We start from the raw sequence: 18374 nt of genomic DNA, 5'->3' as shown, positions 1-18374 counted from the left end.
GGCAAAAATGCATTGCTCAGGCCCAGGAGGAAATATAATAAGGTCAAAACTCTGAGGGTTCAATATTTTATTTAGATTGAAATAAACTAAAGTTTAGTATGATATCAAAATATTTTGGTACTTAATTTGTACCAGTGTACAACTATAATGGTTATCCTGATGGTTAATTAATCAATTGATTCATTAATGTATTTATTTTCCACTTACAAAATCTTTGCTCAACACAGTAACAATGTATGACCTTTGATACTTGATGTGTTTTGCTCATTTGAACTTTCTGTAGGCTGAATCAATATTTGCAGTAATAGCCGCTTCCCACATGCATGCACACACTGTGACCCTCCGTGTTCTTACAGCTCCGTCTATCTCACTGCTGATCGGGTCATCATTTGTTCATTCATCCTGAGATGCAACATGCCGTCTTTTTCAACATCACTGTTATTCCTGGCGTCATCCTGCTGCTTCCTTTTAACATCTAGCAGGCCGGCAGGTTTGTTTCTGATTATTGTTGATGTGTGTATATTGTTTTGTGTTATAGTATTTTGAAGTATGTGACACATGTAAATATACAAAAATATTTGGAATACAATCGCGGGGTTAGAACATTTCCCCTGAAAAGTACACATTTATTTTTCCAAAGATCAATGTTATCCTGTATGGTTGCTGTACTTCATTCTTGACTTCTTTACTTTATTCAACAGAAGTATTTATCGCCACCTTATGTTGTATATTTCTAATATTTTTGTTATTGTAAAATTGAAAAAAAAATGTTTCCCAGGAATACGCATTTTTCTTAATATTTTGACTTTATTGTCCTTAAATTACAGCTGTTTTTTTCTATATCTGCTGTTTTTTATTAATGCTGACAGTGTTCTCATAACATTTTGACCTTTTCCTGTAATATAGATTTTCCGCAACCAAATTTTCGTATTTCTTATTTGTATTACTTCTCCTAATACTGTAATGCAATTTCTAAAAAAACATTTTTTTCTTTAATATTTGTACTTTGATGCTAAAATTATGTTTTTTTCCCTGAGGATTATGATTATAATTATAATTATGAAGTTTTTCTCTGAATATTTTGACTTTATTCTTGTAAAATTACTACTGATTTTTCATATTTGCTGTTTTTTGTTGTTGTCTGCTGGGAGAAAAAAATGGATGGAGGGGGGGCAATTAAAACATCAACCACACTTTGTGGTCACCTCTGTAGTATGCTATCATATACTAAAAGTATTTAGTTTGTTAAGGGAGTGAGTGTATGTTATCTGATGTGTGGTTTGGCTTACTCTAATGATCATTCAGGTGTCCACCTACGAAGCATGGACAACTTCATCCACGCGGTGAAGCAGGTGGAAGAGTCCAACCCGGGTCTGTCCCCCCTGGCGCTAGTCAGAGCCCTGCGGAGGACTGCGGGCCATGACGACGCCATGACCATCCACTTCTTGGGTGCTTCGAATAACATCAGTGATGCTGCAGAGCTGGAGAACTCCATCCTCAATGCTTCGTCCTTCAGCTTTTTTGACAAGGCCATACATCACATTGTGACAAATAATGGCGAAGAGCGAGGGGTGGCTCTCGCTCCGGACGGCACCACAGTTGCCCTGACGCCTTTATTGCTAGGAATCGAGTCTGGACTCAAAGCGAAGATGGAAGGGACATCGGCCGTTGGGCTGTTCCCTCTCACCTTGGGAAGGACACTTGGATTATCCTTTCTCAGCCTCCAGGACATCCCGGTATCCCATTGGCTGGGGCCTGATGGGTGCTGGGACAGCGCTCAGCACCCCAAAGTATTCAAATTGCATTGGCCACCCACGTTAGCCACTGACGCTGTTATTAATGGCGGTATGGATGGAGCGATACTTGGCACGGACATCAGCAAACTACCCAGAACCCAAGATCCGCTACAGCTTAGTGAGACCCTGAAAGGGTATTACAGTTTTACACTGCATGAGGGCAGAGGTCTTGATAACATCTCCAAACATGTTAGTCCAAGGCGAAGGGAGATCTCCCGATCCATTTTGGAACCCCTTGACCTTAATAGTCGGGTCATGGAGACGCTTTTGTTGGTCTGGAAGTTGGAGAAAACAGACTGGATCGCTCTGGACACTGGAGTCAAGAAGGCGGTGAAGGATGGATTGGAAGCATTTGTGCACAAGTACTGGGGTAGGTTTTCAGCCAAATTCCAAAAACAAGCCTATTGACATGACAAACAACAGTACACATAATATACTTTACATTTTACTAGTAAACCTAGTAAAAACAAGTAAATGGTTTCAATAAATCATTCATTCATTTTCTACCGCTTTTTTCGTGGGGGTGCTGGAGCCTATCCCAGCTGTCTTCGGGCGAGAGGCGGGGTACACCCTGGACTGGTCGCCAGCCAATCACAGGGCACATATAGACAAACAACCATTCACACTCACATTCATACCTATGGACAATTTGGAGTCGCCAATTAACCTAGCATGTTTTTGGAATGTGGGAGGAAATCAGAGTACCCGGAGAAAACCCACGCATGCACGGGGAGAACATGCAAACTCCACACAGAGACGGCCGAGGGTGGAATTGAACCCTGGTCTCCTAGCTGTGCGCTAACCACTAGACCGCCGTGCCGCCGTTCAATAAATCAACACTTGGTTATTATTTACGAGGCTGTATTGGATGACTGCACTAACTTGAATATTTTCACCTATTTTGCACCAGATTGCCCTCAAATCATCCCTCGTTGCCAATGGGGGGCGAGGGCCCACAAGGGTACACCCATAAGACTGTCTTTGCCCGTTCAGTTTGTCTACGTTCACCACACTTATGAACCTTCCCGGCCATGTCTGTCCTTTCCAACATGCGCCCACGACATGAGAGCCATGCAACGCTTCCACCAGGAGGTCCGCAACTGGAGTGACATCGGATACAGGTGGCACATTCTTGTTGTACAATCAAAATTTAAACAATTTGGTAGTGAAACAACTAAATGGTGACTGGTTTTCTTCAATAACTATTAACAATAATGAGAAATAAATTAAATACCATTTAGTCGAAAGATGTTTCCAACTGAACGCCTGCTGACTGACGTGGTAGACAAATATTGATGTTCTTCATCAACCACAGATGTAGGTCAGTGCCTGCTACAACTCTGATAAACAAACACTGAGCTTTCAACCTGGTGGTTTCAGCCAAATACAAAACTTAGTAAATGTCCTATCGGGAGTTTTGCCCAGTGATTCCAATTTCCAATTCCGGAGAATTCCAATTTCCCATTATTTGTCAGAAAATTGTGTATCTTTGTTCATCTATCTATGCCATTCATCTACAGTGGTGTGAAAAATTGACTGATTGTCACAGGTATTGCTCCTAATGACTGGACGGGCCACACTTAGCGGCAGCAACTGCAATAAAGTGTTTGCGATAGCTTGCGAAGAGTCTCTTATTGCAGTGTGGAGGAATTTTTGCCCACTCATCTTTGCACAGTTGTAATTCAGCCACATGAACCACCTTTTTAAGGTCATGCCACAAGCATCTCAGTAGGATTCAGGTCAGGACTTTGGTTAGGCCACTCCAAAGCTTTTATTTAGCTTTTCTCTGACCATTCAGAGGTGGAATTACTGGTTTGTTTTGGATCATTGTTCTTGGTTTCAGCTTAAGGTCACAAACAGATATGCCAGACATTCTCCTTCAGGCCCAGACCATTACACTACCACCACCATATTTTACTGTCTGCATGTTCTTTTTCAGAAACACAGAATTACTTTTACTCCAGGTCTAATGAGACAGACATCTACCAAAAAGTTCAACTTTTGTCTCAATATGTTTTCTGGCAAAATTGAAATGAGATTTTCAATGTTTGTTCAGCTGTGGTTTTAGTCTTGCAGACCATGCAAGACCATTTTTGCCCAGCGTCTTTACCGACCTTAAATGAGGCAAGTGAGGCCTGCAGTTCTTTGGATGTTGTGGGGTCTTTTGTGACCTCTTGGGGTGATTCTGGTTGGCCGGCCACTCCTGGGAAAATTTGAAAAAGTTTTTGCCATTTATGGATAATGGCTCTCACTGTGGTTTGCTGGAGTCCCAAAGCTTTAGAAATTGCTTTATAACATTTTCCAGATGGGGGCAATCACTTTAATAACAAAAAGATTAATTTTAAAACTGCATTTTGTGCTCAATTGTGTTGTCATTGACTAATATTTACATTTGTTAAATGAGTGACAAACACAACTGTATAATAAATGACTGTTTGCCACTGTAGTTCCTAATAATCTATGTGCAAGTATTTACCTGTTGAGTTTACGGTCAGCAGGTGGCGAACTGTTACTGCATTACCAATGAAACCAGGGACAAAAAACAACCACCAGACAACATATGAAACAAATTTAAAGCCAATAAATGTAAAGATTTCATATAATCTGTAGCCTACATCGGGGGTTTTGTAGTTATTGAAAAGTATTGTTTCATTATCATGAAGTCCTGTGCCTTGCAAAATAGTACACAAAACAGCTTGAAAATTGTGACTATTCTATCATAACAATATGACTAGTATTAGTATTGTTAAAATGACAATTGTTTCTTGTAATTGTCACCATATTTAATGCCAATTTCCAGTCTTAGCCTTTTCATCTTACAACAAATTAACCTCTGACCTTTGTGATTGCAGCTTTGTAGTCGGGTCTGATGGCTACGTCTATGAAGGACGAGGTTGGAATCTCCTTGGCACGCACACGAGAGGACACAACAGCCTCGGGTACGGAGTGTCGATCATTGGCAACTATACTTCCACTTTACCATCGCGCCATACTTTGGACCTTCTGCGCCATCGTTTGGTGCGCTGTGCAGTCGACGGAGGAAGGCTGGTGGCTAACTACACCATCCATGGCCACAGACAGGTGGTGAACTACACTTCCTGTCCAGGGGAAGCCTTCTTTTCAGAAATAAGAAGCTGGGAACACTTCAGGGACTGACTGGATGATACTGTCAATATACGCTAGTGGCCACCATCACCTTATACAACACAAAGTGTAAGCTACATTTAAGTGCATCCATCCATTTTCTATACCGCTTATCCTCACAAGGGTATACTGGAGCCTATCCCAGCTGACTTCGGTCGAGACGAGGCGTACACCCTGGACTGGGCACCAGCCAATCACAGGGCACATTCATAGGTCAACCCTAAATAAATATGTGATAATAAAGCATGAAATGTCATTATAATACATAACCGCATACAGTACAGTGCATGTTGGTGTGATATTTGAATGGCTAAGGGCTTTCGTCTGTACCTCGTCCCTCCTGCTGGTGACGCCACATCCACAGGAAAGGACCACCAGAAAAAGGTAATCATGATGCAGAAGAAGGTTAAAGGTTCTAAAGTTTAAAGCATCAAGCATCATCTGTGCTTCATCATTATTGTTTATCATTTATCATTATTAGTGTTGAGTACCAATACATTTTGCCATATAAAATGTGTTTAATAAGTGCGTGAGAATATTTCGGATTGTGCTTTTATGCATTGAGCTGTGTGCTCCCTTCATCACAAGTAATCAATTCCAATTAAAGAGGCCAGGAGGGTTATTAATATAATACAGCTGAGTTGTCGTCCAATAATTACAACAGTCACTTTTATTGCAAATGCTGATCCAAAATCAGGAGACGTCAACTAAAAGTCAATTACCTCCTAGCAGGAGCCTAATTAGTGTCAAAAATAAACATTTTTATACGCCTCTTAATTACTTGTGTTCATTCGCTATTTGGCAGGTGGCTTTTGGAATGATTAGATCACAGTTAATTGGTTCTAGAATAGAAATTGAACATTTTTGTAGCTTGTGCTTAGCATAGTTTGACTTTCTAAATCCAATTTAACCATTGTTAGAGCCCTCTAGACATGAAATAGCACCCCTACAGTCACCTTTACACTCATACTACCCAATATAGTCTATATAATCAGAGAAAAAGGACTCCTTCTTGTGTGCGTTTCAATAAAAGTGATGTCAGGGATTCAGAGTTGTGATTTAGCTGGAGTACAGCCACAACAGTAGTTGTGTTATGATGATGATGATGATGATGATGATTATTATTATTATTATGTTATTATTGTGCCTGTTGTGAGATAGGTAATTATGAAATAATAAAAGCCTGTCACCGGCAGTCAAGTGACAGGCAGGGAGAAATTGAAATATTAATGCAGACCTGCCAACATGTATGAATTTGTTGTACTCAGCATGCATTTTGACTCCTGAATTTTGACTCCTGAATACAATATGCTTCACTGCTCTCTATTTTGTTCCATTTCGCTGGTTTCAGTTGAGTTCACACAATTTAAGTATGAATTTTCATATACTTTTTCCACAATAAAATCTTAATTAAGGGGAAAGTCTGAATGAATTCTATTATATTACAATATGTCCAATGAGTGGTTAGCGCGCAGACCTCACAGCGAGGAGACCAGGGTTCAATTCCACCCTCTGCCATCTCTGTGTGGAGTTTGCATGTACTCCCCGTGCATGCGTGGGTTTTCTCCCACATTCCCAAAACATGCTAGGTTAAATGGGTATAAATGTGAGTGTGAATGGTTGTTTGTCTATACTATGTGCCCTGTGATTGGCTGGCGACCAGTCCAGAGTGTACTCCGCCTCTCGCCCGAAGACAGCTGGGATAGGCTCCAGCACCCCCCGCGACCTTCGTGAGTAAAAAGCGGTAGAAAATGAATGAATGAATGTCCAATAGTGAGAAGTGTGTCAGTCTAAGCCTGGTACACCGTTTGCCATTTGTGACGAGCAAAAAAATAAAAGTGAAAGTAAGATTGTTCCCCTTGTGTAAGTAAGAAGGAATTATAAAAGAAAGCTCTGGGAAATCCCCTGAGTGAACTGGATGAACAAGGAAGAGAATGAGTGGACATACAATATAAAAGCAGAACCAGAGCTGGTAGAACACTGCACCAGGCTGACTGGCTGTTGTGAACATCGACAAGAGTCAAGTACAAGTGAGTAGATGGGAAATGATTTCTACTACAGTAAATCTACAGTCTTTCTATCTACAGTAGCTATAATAGGGCATCTGCTGGCTTGGTATAGAATACATCAATGACTGTTATCTACAATATCTACAATAATTAATAATAATTAATAATAATTATTAATAATAATGAACAATAATTATCTACAATAATGAACACTTGTACATAGTGTACACAGTGCACTAGTACATGGAAATAGTGGTTCAGATAACAGGGGAGTAGAATACATTTACACATAAACACATACTTAATATTTAGCAACATTGTATTGATCTTAACCGTTTTTAAATAGATGTACATGTTGTAAAACATTGGTATTAAGTCATCAAACATATTGAAAATAGGAACTATTGTTGAGGGGGGATGTTATTCAGGGGCGGGGTCGAAAAACTTCTCACTTTTAACTGACATGCAAATTGAATCTGCATATTGAGTTTTTATTCTTGACAACTTATTTTTATCACTGTGTTAAACTATAAAACTACAGGTGGACAGAGTCACGTAGAAGACGACCAAGGACAATGGGTGAGAACTTATTTTTTATAGGGAAGGTTACCCTAAATGTTCAAGCTGTGAGGCTGCATCCGATTGAATGACAAATATTCCAATTAAGACATTTATTATTATAATTTTTGAAGATTACGGGGATCTCATGAAGGTTGAAACAACTGGTGCAGGACAGAAAACATCTAAACAGGACCAGCTGAGTATCACAGGTAACCGTGTCCACTTACTATCTGGGGAATGTGGATGCATTTGTGTCATCACTGCCGTATCCCTCTGTGTTGTGTCTCTTCAAAGGTGTGGCAGCGTCTGATGCCATGGCACGAACAGATCTGTCCAGAATGAACAATTACAAAGCCATCATCACTGAAGTGGGACAGGAAAAGAAAATTGATCCTGCTATCATTGCTGGCATCATCTCCAGAGAATCCAGGGCTGGGAATGCACTGGAAAATGGCTGGGGGGACGATCATAAAGCCTGGGGACTCATGCAGGTTGATATACACTATTTCTTATTAAAACAATAAAATAGTAAAAGTGGATATATCTGTAAGGAGTAGGGAAGAACCGCAGCTTCCCAATGCCAAATGGCATAGACCAGGGGTCTCAAACTCAATTTACCTGGGGGCCACTGGAGCTAGGGTCTGGGCAAGGCTGGGCCGCATCAGGTTTTCCAAAAAAAAAAAAAAACGCATTTATTAAAAACAGAAAAATATACAGACTTTTTCAGTGCTTTGGTTCCGATTTTCTACAATAAAAGCTCTGATAAAGCATTCCACTGTTCTCAAATATCTTAATTTTTATTTTTCTGCACAAAATAAGATGAAAAATAAATAAACAAATCAAGAATGAAGAAAATCAATCAATCATTAATAGATAAATATAATAATAATAATAATAATAAAACGGCAAATAATAAAAACTTAAGAAACCACATATAGTTGGTGGGTAGACAAATTATTTTTTTCAGATTAAAATTAACAAAGCATTATTAGATCCCTGTAGACATGACAAAACACGACTATAGTCATATTTATAATTTTTTTATTTACAACATATTGCGCAACTGCAGGGTCTTGAGACACATGCTAACTAGAGAGCTAACGACCTAAACGAAACGGTAGCCTTCAAGTTATTTCCTTTAAACTTAAATAGCCAAAAACGTACCACTATTAACAGTTATATAACCTTTAACATGAACATTAATCAAACGTAATAATTTTTTCTGGGTACATGATACCATACAGCATCCATATCAAACTTGCGCGGGCCGCACTAACATTAAACTTTCATATCAAGGCGGGGGCCTCAAACTAGTGTCCTGCGGGCCACATTTGGCCCGCGGGCCGCGTGTTTGAGACCCCTGGCATAGACAATGACTAAATGAATCCAGTGAAATTGAATGAGATCAGGAGCTCGGTGAACTTTCTTACTGGTAATTTGCTTGTTGGACTAGTTGGCTTGTTATGTTAATTTAGCTTATTCAGCCATCCGGGTATGTTCATTATGCTATTGTGTAGCTGAATTAGTGTTAATGTGTGACGTTAATAACACAGATTCAGCCTGTTTTTCTGAATGCTATTATGTAGTTGAATAGCTTGCCTTTCTGGATTATATGTCCATTCTCAGTCTTGAATTTTGTGAACAAAATTTGTAACACATTACCAAGTACCGCCCTCGGCCATCTCTGTGTGGAGTTTGCATGTTCTCCCCGTGCATGTGTGGGTTTTCTCCGGGTACTCCGGTTTCCTCCCACATTCCAAAAACATGGAAACAGGTTAATTGGCGACTCCAAATTGTCCATAAGTATGAATGTGAGTGTGAATGGTTGTTTGTCTAAATGTCCAGGGTGTACCCCGACTCTCGCCCGAAGACAGTTGGGATAGGCTCCAGCACCACCGACCCTCTTGAGGATAAGCGGTAGAAAATGAATGAATGAATGAATTACCAAGTACTAATTCTCTGTCAACCAATCAATGAATGGAACATGACTCCTTCAAACACCTGACCTAATCTCTACAGTTGAGTAAATAAACAGGAACCCAATAGAAAACCTTTTCTTACTTTCTAATCTTCCCAGGTTGATAAGCGGTATCATACGATACAAGGTGCATGGAACAGCGCGGAACACCTCCGTCAAGGCACAGAGATCTTGATTGGTTATATAAAGGAAATTAAAAACAAATTTCCTAACTGGACTGCAGAACAGCAACTCAAAGGTTTGTTTGTCAATTTACAGTACATATACAGTATCAACACAACTTTTTCCTCATTTCTACTTTAACTCTCACAGGCGGGATAGCCTCCTACAACTTTGGGACCAAAAACGTGCAAACTTTGGGTGGAATGGATAAGGGCACCACTGGTGACGACTATTCCAGTGATGTTGTGGCCAGAGCTCAGTGGTACAAAACCAATGGAGGCTTTTAGGAGTGAAAACATGGCAATGGAGAAATCCCTTCTTGACACTCAATAAACTTGGTGCAAAGAAAAACCTACAAATTTGTCCTTGTTGAAAATGATGAAAAAACATTTTATTTTCATTTTTATTGACTGTAAACGTCAGAAAATAATGTCTTAAGGTTTTTATATACTGTTTATCATCTTCATGAGGAAGCTGGAGCCTATCCTGGGTGTTACGACTTATAGGACAAAGATGGAGTGCACCCTGACTGATCAAATATCCCAATGTCAAAACTGATGATGTTCCCAAAGTGGGGTACCCCAATTGTCATGGGGGTAGATGAGTAATAAATGAAAAACTATTCGCACTTGAATGCCCCACGGTACAAGGAAAAGGGAGCACGAAAAAGACACAGCATAAAGTTGTTCATTGCTCTGTGTGCATCACATCAACAAATAAGTTTGAAGATTATTTATGCATTAAGAGTGTTTATTCTTGAAGATTTCATTCATATTTGTGTTCCAGTCCTCATATGGCGCCACAAGCTCTGAGCTAAAGCACACAACAATTCAGGTAAAGCAAACAGACTCCAGCTTCCTCATGTTTGTTGAGAAATATAACACAGGTGATGAAATCTACCAAACCAAAAAAGTACAAAATGGGTACCAAATGGAGTCCTCACCCCATTTATGTTCCACAAGTCTGTATTGTTCAATACAGAGTATAAGTCTTTAGCCACCATTATACGTATATTGTCTTAGCAGTACTTTAATCACCCCATTTAACTAGAATTATACCTCATACATGTTACTAAGACTAACCACTTATTCCAAAAAATCTGCTTATTATTTATGGATGTTTTGAGATCCAAACAAGAGAATCTGTCTCCCAAGAACAAGGCAGCTAGAAGTCTGTCACTACTGTGAAAGATAATACACGTAATATGGTATTGGCACTCAATAGTTCAACAGCTTCCACAGTGTTAATGTCCAAGCAGAAATTCTACATTTGATCAAACTTAAGATTTGTCGCATCAAAACATGTTCACTACTTCCTGCCACTACAATTGGCATTATGGGAAATGTAGTTATTTTTTGCCTTAGCACAAAACTAATCTACTGCAATCGATTTTAAATGTGTCTTTGCATTATTGCACGGTAACACATTATTTTAACCTTTACCATTTTTAGTTTTTGTTTCAATTTGGGGAAATAAGTTTGACAGTAGGCATGCAAAGTTGGAACATATTTCAAAATTTGATTTGTGACTAAATTCAATTTTTAAAAAGCCTGTTTGTCCAGGTATATACTGTATTTTGTCATTGTAGTTAAAGTAACGTTAAAATATGAATTCATTAATTTTCTACCGCTTATTCTCTGAGCTCTCCTGGTGTGGAACATATTTCAAAATTTGATTTGTGACTAAATTCAATTTTTAAAAAGTCTGTTTGTCCAGGTATATACTGTATTTTGGCATTGTAGTTAAAGTAATGTTAAAATATTAATTCATTAATTTTCTACCGCTTATCCTCTGAGCTCTCCTGGTGAATATTTGCTATGTATTATGGCTCAACTGCTTCAAAAGACAGTAACTCCACTATACAAGATGTCTGAAAGGAAATATCGTCAGCTGCCGTATGTCTCCGTAGTCTCGGAATATGGTGCCTGTCTGCGTGTGTTAGCGGTGGGCACACTGGTGTTGCCACAGGTCCACTCGGTCCTGGAAGCTGTTGAGACAGCGAGTACAGCGGTGTGGCCAGTTGCCCTTGTGCTTGCGACTGTGAGTGATGAGGTTGGAGCTTTGGCTGAAGCCTTTCCCGCATACATGACACACATGGGGCTTTTCACCTTACACACGTAAACACAACACAGAAGACGTGAGGACACATAGGAATGAAGGGTTATGGCCTTCATTCTGTTTGCAGCATTTATGGTGTATTTACAAACACTGATTAAATATGGAGTTCATCATAAATCTTAGTGGATGCACACTTAGCACAAACAGAGACCCACCTGTGTGTATGAAGGTGTGCTTCTTCATGTCAGACTTCTGGTGAAAGCGTTTGCTGCAGTACTGGCATGCGTAGGGCCGAGTGTCAGAATGGATGAGTAGATGAGTGGACAGGGTGGATGAGCGCTTGAATGTTTTCCCACACACTGTGCAGCCAAACGCCCTTTCCTAAAAGAATAAAAAGTTAAGATGGTCATGACATCTTGCCACACAGTCAGAAGATCTGAAAGACTTTCGTTTGAATCCATGTGTGCAAATTGTCCATAGGTATGAATGTGAGTGTGAATGGTTGTTTGTCTATATGTGCCCTGTGATTGGCTGACCACCATTCCAGGGTGTACTCCGCCTTTCCACCAAAGCCAACATAACTCCGCCATCCATAGAAAATGGATGGTTCTGCCTGCTATTAAGTGTTGAACAAGAAATACAACAAAGAATAATTAGTAGGGCTGCGGTGTCTACATACCAAGAAAACAGGACACTCCCTTACTGACTGGTGTGTGCTTAAAAAAAATAACTTCATACCGACTGCTTCCCAGGCTGACTATTCATTAGGTGACTTCCTGTTTTAAGGTTGATGACCTTAAAGTGCCAACATTATTGTAGTGACTCACAACGCTGTCTGGAATAAACACCTAATTCACAAAGGCACTGTGAATGACTGGTGAACAGTTCAGGGTGTAGTCCCAAGTCAGCTGGGATAGGCTCCACTCCTTTTTATCACCCTGAACAGAATATATAAAAGTATACTTGTTCCAAATGGACTGACATTTTGATTAAGGGGAGGAACGTGCTATTGAGTCCTTGCACTTTTATCTCAGTTTGTACCAAACCAGACTAATGTTTTGCATGTCTGTGTAGTTTGAGTAATCATGCCTAACTCCAACTTAACTTCCTACCTTGCGCTTGTGTGTACAGTCATAGCCAAAAGTTTTGAAAAATGACCCAAGTATTAGTTTGCTTCTTCAGTATTTTCTCAGTTGTTACGATTATATACTTAAGTATAATTGTACGCATTTCACATGTGTCAAAAGCTTTTTATTTATAACTGTTTATTACATCTTTATAAACCATTAACAACCTATTTCACAATCACTGTTGAAAGGTCGTACCAAAGAAACCCATCAACTCTTACCTTGCCCCTGCGTGAATCACTATCTGTTGTGTAGGACCGGTTCTGTGCTGGGGCCCCGATTCCATGGCACTTGAATATGTGTCTCTTGAAACTGGACACATGTGTAAATATCTGCAAAAATAATAATACAAAAAATACAGGCTTCTTTTACCACAGCTAAAAACCTTAGTATCTCAAATACATATGTGGTAGTATTTCAAAGGATTGATAACCTACTTTGCCACACAGTGGACACTCCTGATTGGGAGAAGTTTTCTTGGAATTGACCTGGAAGTACTGGTGTAAGACTTCCAGTTCTGATGAGATTTTCCTTTCTGGACTCATATCCGATCTGGACCACATAGTGGCATTAGGCACACCTGGGTGGTCACAACTGCAGGGATCAGTAGAAGTACACTCTAAGAGGAGGACAGTTTTACCATCAGATCTTATTTAGACTATCAATACATGCTAGTTATTCAAACTGAAATTTTACAATAGTGTTGACCTTTATACGGTTTGTTACCAGGAAACTTGTGCAGCGATTCGACGATGACTGTGCCAATATCCTGTGTGTCTGAAGTGGCATCCTCCAGGGGTACGCACCAGGGCACCTTCTCTTTTTCAACAGCAATCATTCCAGTACTCTGTTCTGACTGAAGGGTCTGTAACCCTCCTCGTTTTACTAAGAAAGAACGAGGCATCATGCTGGAGGGAAAGAAAACCCGCATAACATTAATGTCGACAGACATATTCCAGTATCGAGATCATTTGCTAGATTCATTTCTGACCACCTTTGAGAACTTAATTCGATCAGACAGTTCTTGACCAGAGGAAGGCAGGAAAATCATTTTGACAGCCTGTTGTACTAATATGTAGCCCGTGTTTGTGTATTAGGGTAAATTAAGGGTAAATATTACATTATACAGTATGAGAAGACTGCTAATTACAGTGTAACAACAGTGGCTTAACTGCTTAATTTCTGCGCATTCACACAGCTGTGCTGTGATTTTAGGGTCAAATGCACACCCCGCATTTAACTTGGAGGGACAAAATATTTAAAATATAAATATTAATATTTCTTTCCACTTAAATTCTTAACTTGTACAAAACTAATTTGCCAAAAGAACAGAAGTAAGTTTTGATAGTAACACACATCATCATCTGATTAATCATTTTCTGCATAATAAATTTTTAATAATGGTAAATAAAAAACAAACTACAAATATTTAAAAAACCTAATATGATCAAATAGCTACATTTCACTTTTTCCAGTACAATCAATGGCCACAAAAATAACAAGGAGTCAATATTATAAACTAATTCCAAAGGGGTAAATAAAGCCTGCAATATGATTTAAAAATATATAGTCATCATTACTATCCTAAAATATCCTGTAATGTAAATTGAATGCTGTGCTGTAAATAAGTATACAGTAAACTCACCGATATACAGTAGGTCACACACAAAGCACACTTATAACTCTGCATGAAGAGGAATGAAGTCGGCCGTGAAGAGGATTGTTGAGCTTTCTGAAGGTTCTCAGAAAAGGAAGTGTTTTATTATCTGTCAGCCGACAACCACACAGCTTCCTCACACAAACCCAAACTGTGCAGATTCCCATCAGAGCAGAAATCTGGTCAGTTCCACACTGAGAAACCACCGTGTACATATTGTAGACAAAATCACATAATAGTTACTGTACATACTGTATGTAAAACAGTAAAAAGTGATTTGTCTTCAAAGACTAATCTTTGTTTTTACTGGTTGTTTGCGTGAATATTTCAGTAATTGTAATTTAATTTTAATTTACTTTCTGCAGTGATGCAATGAAAAATACTCGTGGGCTGCACTTTGGGGTTGGGCTTGTGGCATCTGCTCTGTGAGCAAACCACAACTCTATTTGGCTTGTTGGCTTCCTGTCGTGGGCGAGCGATGGTAGTCGAGGAGAGAGGAGCTGGTCAATGTGTTAAAACAGTCAGCTCTAACGATCAATCACTTTTTTTTCCGATCAGAGTAGATTTTTTTGGAAGTCACTTGTCTTTTGAGACTTGCAGTAGTCCTATAATACATATTGTTCATTCATTTTCTACCGCTTTTTCCTGTGCTGGAGCCTATCCCAGCTGTCTTCGGGCGTGAGGCGAGGTACACCCTGGACTGGTCGCCAGCCAATCACAGGGCACATATAGACAAACAACCATTCACACTCACATTCATACCTATGGACAATTTGGAGTCGCCAATTAACCTAGCATGTTTTTGGAATGTGGGAGGAAACCACAGAGATGGGTGAGGGCCGAGGGTGGAATTGAACCCTGGTCTCCTAGCTGTGAGGTCTGCGCGCTAACCACTAGACCACCGTGCCGCCCTATAATACATTTATTTTTTCCAATTTTTCCAATATAATTGCGATTTACCAGTCTCATGAAGGTTGCTAAAATCTTGCAAGTGTTGCTAATATGAGAGTTAGGAATTCCAACAACAGTAACAAAAAGCTTCAATAATATTAACATGCAGCAAAGACTGCAAAGTAACATTAACAGTACCATGAACACGGATGCTGGGGCTAAGACAACATGGTGTCCTGGCTGGTCCACCCACTATTACAGACAGCTCACAGTCACCTCTCCTTTTTACCACGTAATGTACCATCAACACAATGATTAAGTGTCTATTTTCAGCTCACAATTGCACATAGTTACTTTAACCCTAACAAGCCACAACCAGACCTTGCAAAAGGTGCAATGTCAAAGTTTTATTTTATATCATTCATAGGACACACAACACTGAAATGCCATTTTTTAAAATAATCATCCATCATAATAGAGTTGATATAACTTTTTAGTTGTAGTAAATGTATTTGACAAGTACATCAGGTGAAATGCAAGGGTTTTTTTTTTTTTTTTTTTTACACCACATGGTTAAGTATGGGTGCCATCACATCAGTCTGTGCTAAATGGACTTCATCAGCACAATTCTTGCTACAAAAGGGGGAGGGACAAAGGAGGTACATATAGTTAGGTTTATGGCACTGTATGGGTTGATGGCAGTGCTTGAAATGATAAAAAAAAGCAAGTATCTCCCAAAGTAATGTACAAAATGCTTTGTCACAGTACTGTAGTTGTAATTAGTGTTTAGGTCAGAGCACCGTCACTTGAGGGCAGATATGAAATGGCATTTATAAGTGGGAAAATTGTCAAATGTCAAGACAAGTCAGACTCACTCATGTCTTTGTGCAACACACACTGACTTACAATACGGTTGTATTTGTACCAGGTCACCAAAACACTTCAAACAACCTTCATATTCCAGACCAGAAATTGAGCAATACACAGTTTCACTCAAAAATAATTTAAATCTCATTGTAGACTTTCACTAAATGGTTGTAAGGTTGTAAATCAGTTTTGTTGGGTTTATTTAACTACAGTACTGTAAAATTATAGACTAGACTTTGCAAATAAATACAACTGACAATGAGAGTTCAACATTTGAGAGCAACTGTCCATACAAAATAAAAGATTTGGGGGAGGATTTTGCATGCTGGTATAAGCATTTTTAAGTTTGAGGATGTTCAAATTTCTCAGTATTCATGTAACAACAAAAATCACAGTCTCCACAGTCTCGTTAGCATGAGAAACAGAAGGAACTTGAGTGAAACTTCATTGCAACATAATTCTAGTGCAGAGTTGGGACATCCAGCCATCACCGCTAAAAGGCTGTTACTTGCAACAATACGCTTGGCAACATCCTCTTTAACTCTTCTTTCATGTTTTTTTATTTGCTTATTATTATTTTTGCTCTGTACTACAAGTAGATGGATAATAATATAGAAAGGGGAAACAATTACAGTAGCGGAAATTAAATAGCGTGACTTTATTCCATTACGTTAGCATCAACTTTCTGTAGTGCAAAAGTCATAGAACATACAAAACCCTAGTTTTCTTCAGTGTTGACTCAGAAGTCTTAACTTGAAATCTTGTGATATTTCACCATTCTTCACACACTCAACAACCTCTGAAGTAATATTTGATATGTCAATACAGTATGTCACCGAGACTGCTGCGACTGTTAGCATCATTACCACACTAATCCGTTTGTGTGCGCTCACACGGTGTGGTTTCAGCTGGCTGAACGCTCACATAACATGAATTTATACACTCAGAAGACTCACATAAAAGATAGCTTGACATTTTAAGGGGGAAAAAAACGTCCATTTACCTTTATTCTAAAGTAGTAGCCTGTTAGCTTTGCCTTTCGCTTACCTGAGTCCATGTGCCGCTAGTTAGCTTTGACTGCTAACATCATATTAATGCTGCAATGTCTTGGAATTAGTATTACTATAATGACCACCAATACTATTACTATAATATTTCATGATGTGTTAACTATTGTGGTAACTTTACTGACGTGGTGCTGGGTAAAATGATAAAAACTATGTTTCAGTATGCTAACTGCTATCTAGCCAAGAAACCATATTTGGTAAACTAGTTAAAAAGATGACATGAATGAAAAGATATAAATAAATATCGAGTGCCCTATAAATGGTTTAACGTTCATTCCCACAGAAGTAAGACACTTTCCAACAGCTTGGGTGTAAACAGCCCTGTCATCTCCTTGGTGGCGGCCATGTTTTTAAACCAATATTGCTCAAATGTTAAACAGTCAGTCCCCTAAAAGATGCGTACATAATTTTGTGATGACTTGAAATCATCCTAAAGTTAAGGTGTCTTGTAGAGTGCATTGAGCTGTATGAGAAATTTCAAGTCAAAAATGTTGTCAGAAAAATAATAGCACAGGCAACACAATAGGGGTGCATGTTTAGCCAAATTTTCACCAGTTAGTTAAATTGTCCATAGGTGTGAATGTGAGTGTGAATGGTCATTTGTCTAGATGTGCCCTGCGATTGGTTGGTGACCAGTCCAGGCCCAAAGTCAGCTGGATAGCCACGCATTCACCCGGGGACAAGCAGTATAGAAAATGGATTTCTGGATGTGAATTCTTAGACAGCAAACTAGTTAGGACTGAATCAAAACAGCGCCATTGCTGGTTGCAACCAAGTAAATAACAAACCTGGAACACTTAATACTGATTTTTTTATGTATTTTCCCTCCCCCCCATCATCTAGTTGTTGCAATTCAGGGTATTTGTTTGCATTTCAAATATTATCAGTAGATGCGGTGGACTGGAGCATATTTGATACAATTTTGACAAAAAAACACACATTCCAACACAAATGCACACAAGGTGACGGACGGCAAAGACAGTAATCAGTGACATGTCAGTATGTAATAAATGAGTGTATAGATAAACCATAGCAGCATGTTTAGTGTTATACCGAG

General features: G+C 39.2%; 3 protein-coding genes across 6 annotated transcripts; 2 read left to right on the top strand and 1 right to left on the bottom strand.

Annotated features, from left to right (window-relative positions):
- Positions 1-323: 323 nt before the first annotated feature.
- On the top strand, positions 324-6266 carry pglyrp2 (peptidoglycan recognition protein 2). The gene is made up of 4 exons (XM_058048649.1): positions 324-490; positions 1306-2166; positions 2707-2917; positions 4649-6266. The coding sequence occupies exons 1-4, from the start codon at positions 415-417 to the stop codon at positions 4950-4952; spliced, it is 1452 nt and encodes a 483-aa protein (XP_057904632.1). The 5' UTR covers positions 324-414; the 3' UTR covers positions 4953-6266.
- A 590-nt stretch (positions 6267-6856) lies between these two features.
- LOC131104021 (lysozyme g-like) lies at positions 6857-10009 on the top strand. The gene is made up of 6 exons (XM_058050736.1): positions 6857-6970; positions 7491-7528; positions 7642-7719; positions 7805-8001; positions 9588-9726; positions 9801-10009. The coding sequence occupies exons 2-6, from the start codon at positions 7525-7527 to the stop codon at positions 9935-9937; spliced, it is 555 nt and encodes a 184-aa protein (XP_057906719.1). The 5' UTR covers positions 6857-6970; positions 7491-7524; the 3' UTR covers positions 9938-10009.
- Positions 8927-15654, bottom strand: LOC131103801 (zinc finger protein Gfi-1b-like). 4 transcript variants are annotated; one of them, XM_058050511.1, is made up of 6 exons: positions 14481-15654; positions 13562-13743; positions 13273-13454; positions 13057-13167; positions 11924-12089; positions 8927-11758 (listed from the first exon to the last, which is right to left on the bottom strand). In XM_058050511.1, exons 2-6 carry the CDS (start codon positions 13740-13742, stop codon positions 11589-11591), a joined length of 810 nt encoding a protein of 269 aa, XP_057906494.1. In that variant the 5' UTR covers position 13743; positions 14481-15654; the 3' UTR covers positions 8927-11588. The 4 variants fall into 4 exon arrangements, with proteins under 4 accessions (XP_057906494.1, XP_057906378.1, XP_057906583.1 ...); XM_058050395.1 differs by having other exon boundaries at positions 13562-15654; XM_058050600.1 differs by having other exon boundaries at positions 13273-13429; positions 13562-15654.
- Between the last annotated feature and the right edge of the window lie 2720 nt (positions 15655-18374).

The sequence above is a fragment of the Doryrhamphus excisus genome, chromosome 1 (genome assembly GCF_030265055.1).
Source record: "Doryrhamphus excisus isolate RoL2022-K1 chromosome 1, RoL_Dexc_1.0, whole genome shotgun sequence".
Classification (NCBI taxonomy): domain Eukaryota; kingdom Metazoa; phylum Chordata; class Actinopteri; order Syngnathiformes; family Syngnathidae; genus Doryrhamphus; species Doryrhamphus excisus.
Note: the sequence above shows the minus strand (reverse complement) of the source record. Positions and strands in the feature narration are given on the sequence as shown.

Coding starts and splice junctions, on each gene's coding strand:
- pglyrp2 (XM_058048649.1), top strand. CDS start 415: ATGCCGTCTTTTTCAACATCACTGTTATTCCTGGCGTCATCCTGCTGC. Junction 491..1,305: donor AACATCTAGCAGGCCGGCAG/GTTTGTTTCTGA, acceptor ATGATCATTCAG/GTGTCCACCTACGAAGCATG. Junction 2,918..4,648: donor TGGAGTGACATCGGATACAG/GTGGCACATTCT, acceptor TTGTGATTGCAG/CTTTGTAGTCGGGTCTGATG.
- LOC131104021 (XM_058050736.1), top strand. Junction 7,720..7,804: donor GGACCAGCTGAGTATCACAG/GTAACCGTGTCC, acceptor GTCTCTTCAAAG/GTGTGGCAGCGTCTGATGCC. Junction 8,002..9,587: donor AAGCCTGGGGACTCATGCAG/GTTGATATACAC, acceptor TAATCTTCCCAG/GTTGATAAGCGGTATCATAC.
- LOC131103801 (XM_058050395.1), bottom strand. CDS start 13,787: ATGTCTGTCGACATTAATGTTATGCGGGTTTTCTTTCCCTCCAGCATG. Junction 13,168..13,272: donor AGTGTCCACTGTGTGGCAAA/GTAGGTTATCAA, acceptor TTATTTTTGCAG/ATATTTACACATGTGTCCAG. Junction 12,090..13,056: donor GTGATTCACGCAGGGGCAAG/GTAAGAGTTGAT, acceptor TTATTCTTTTAG/GAAAGGGCGTTTGGCTGCAC.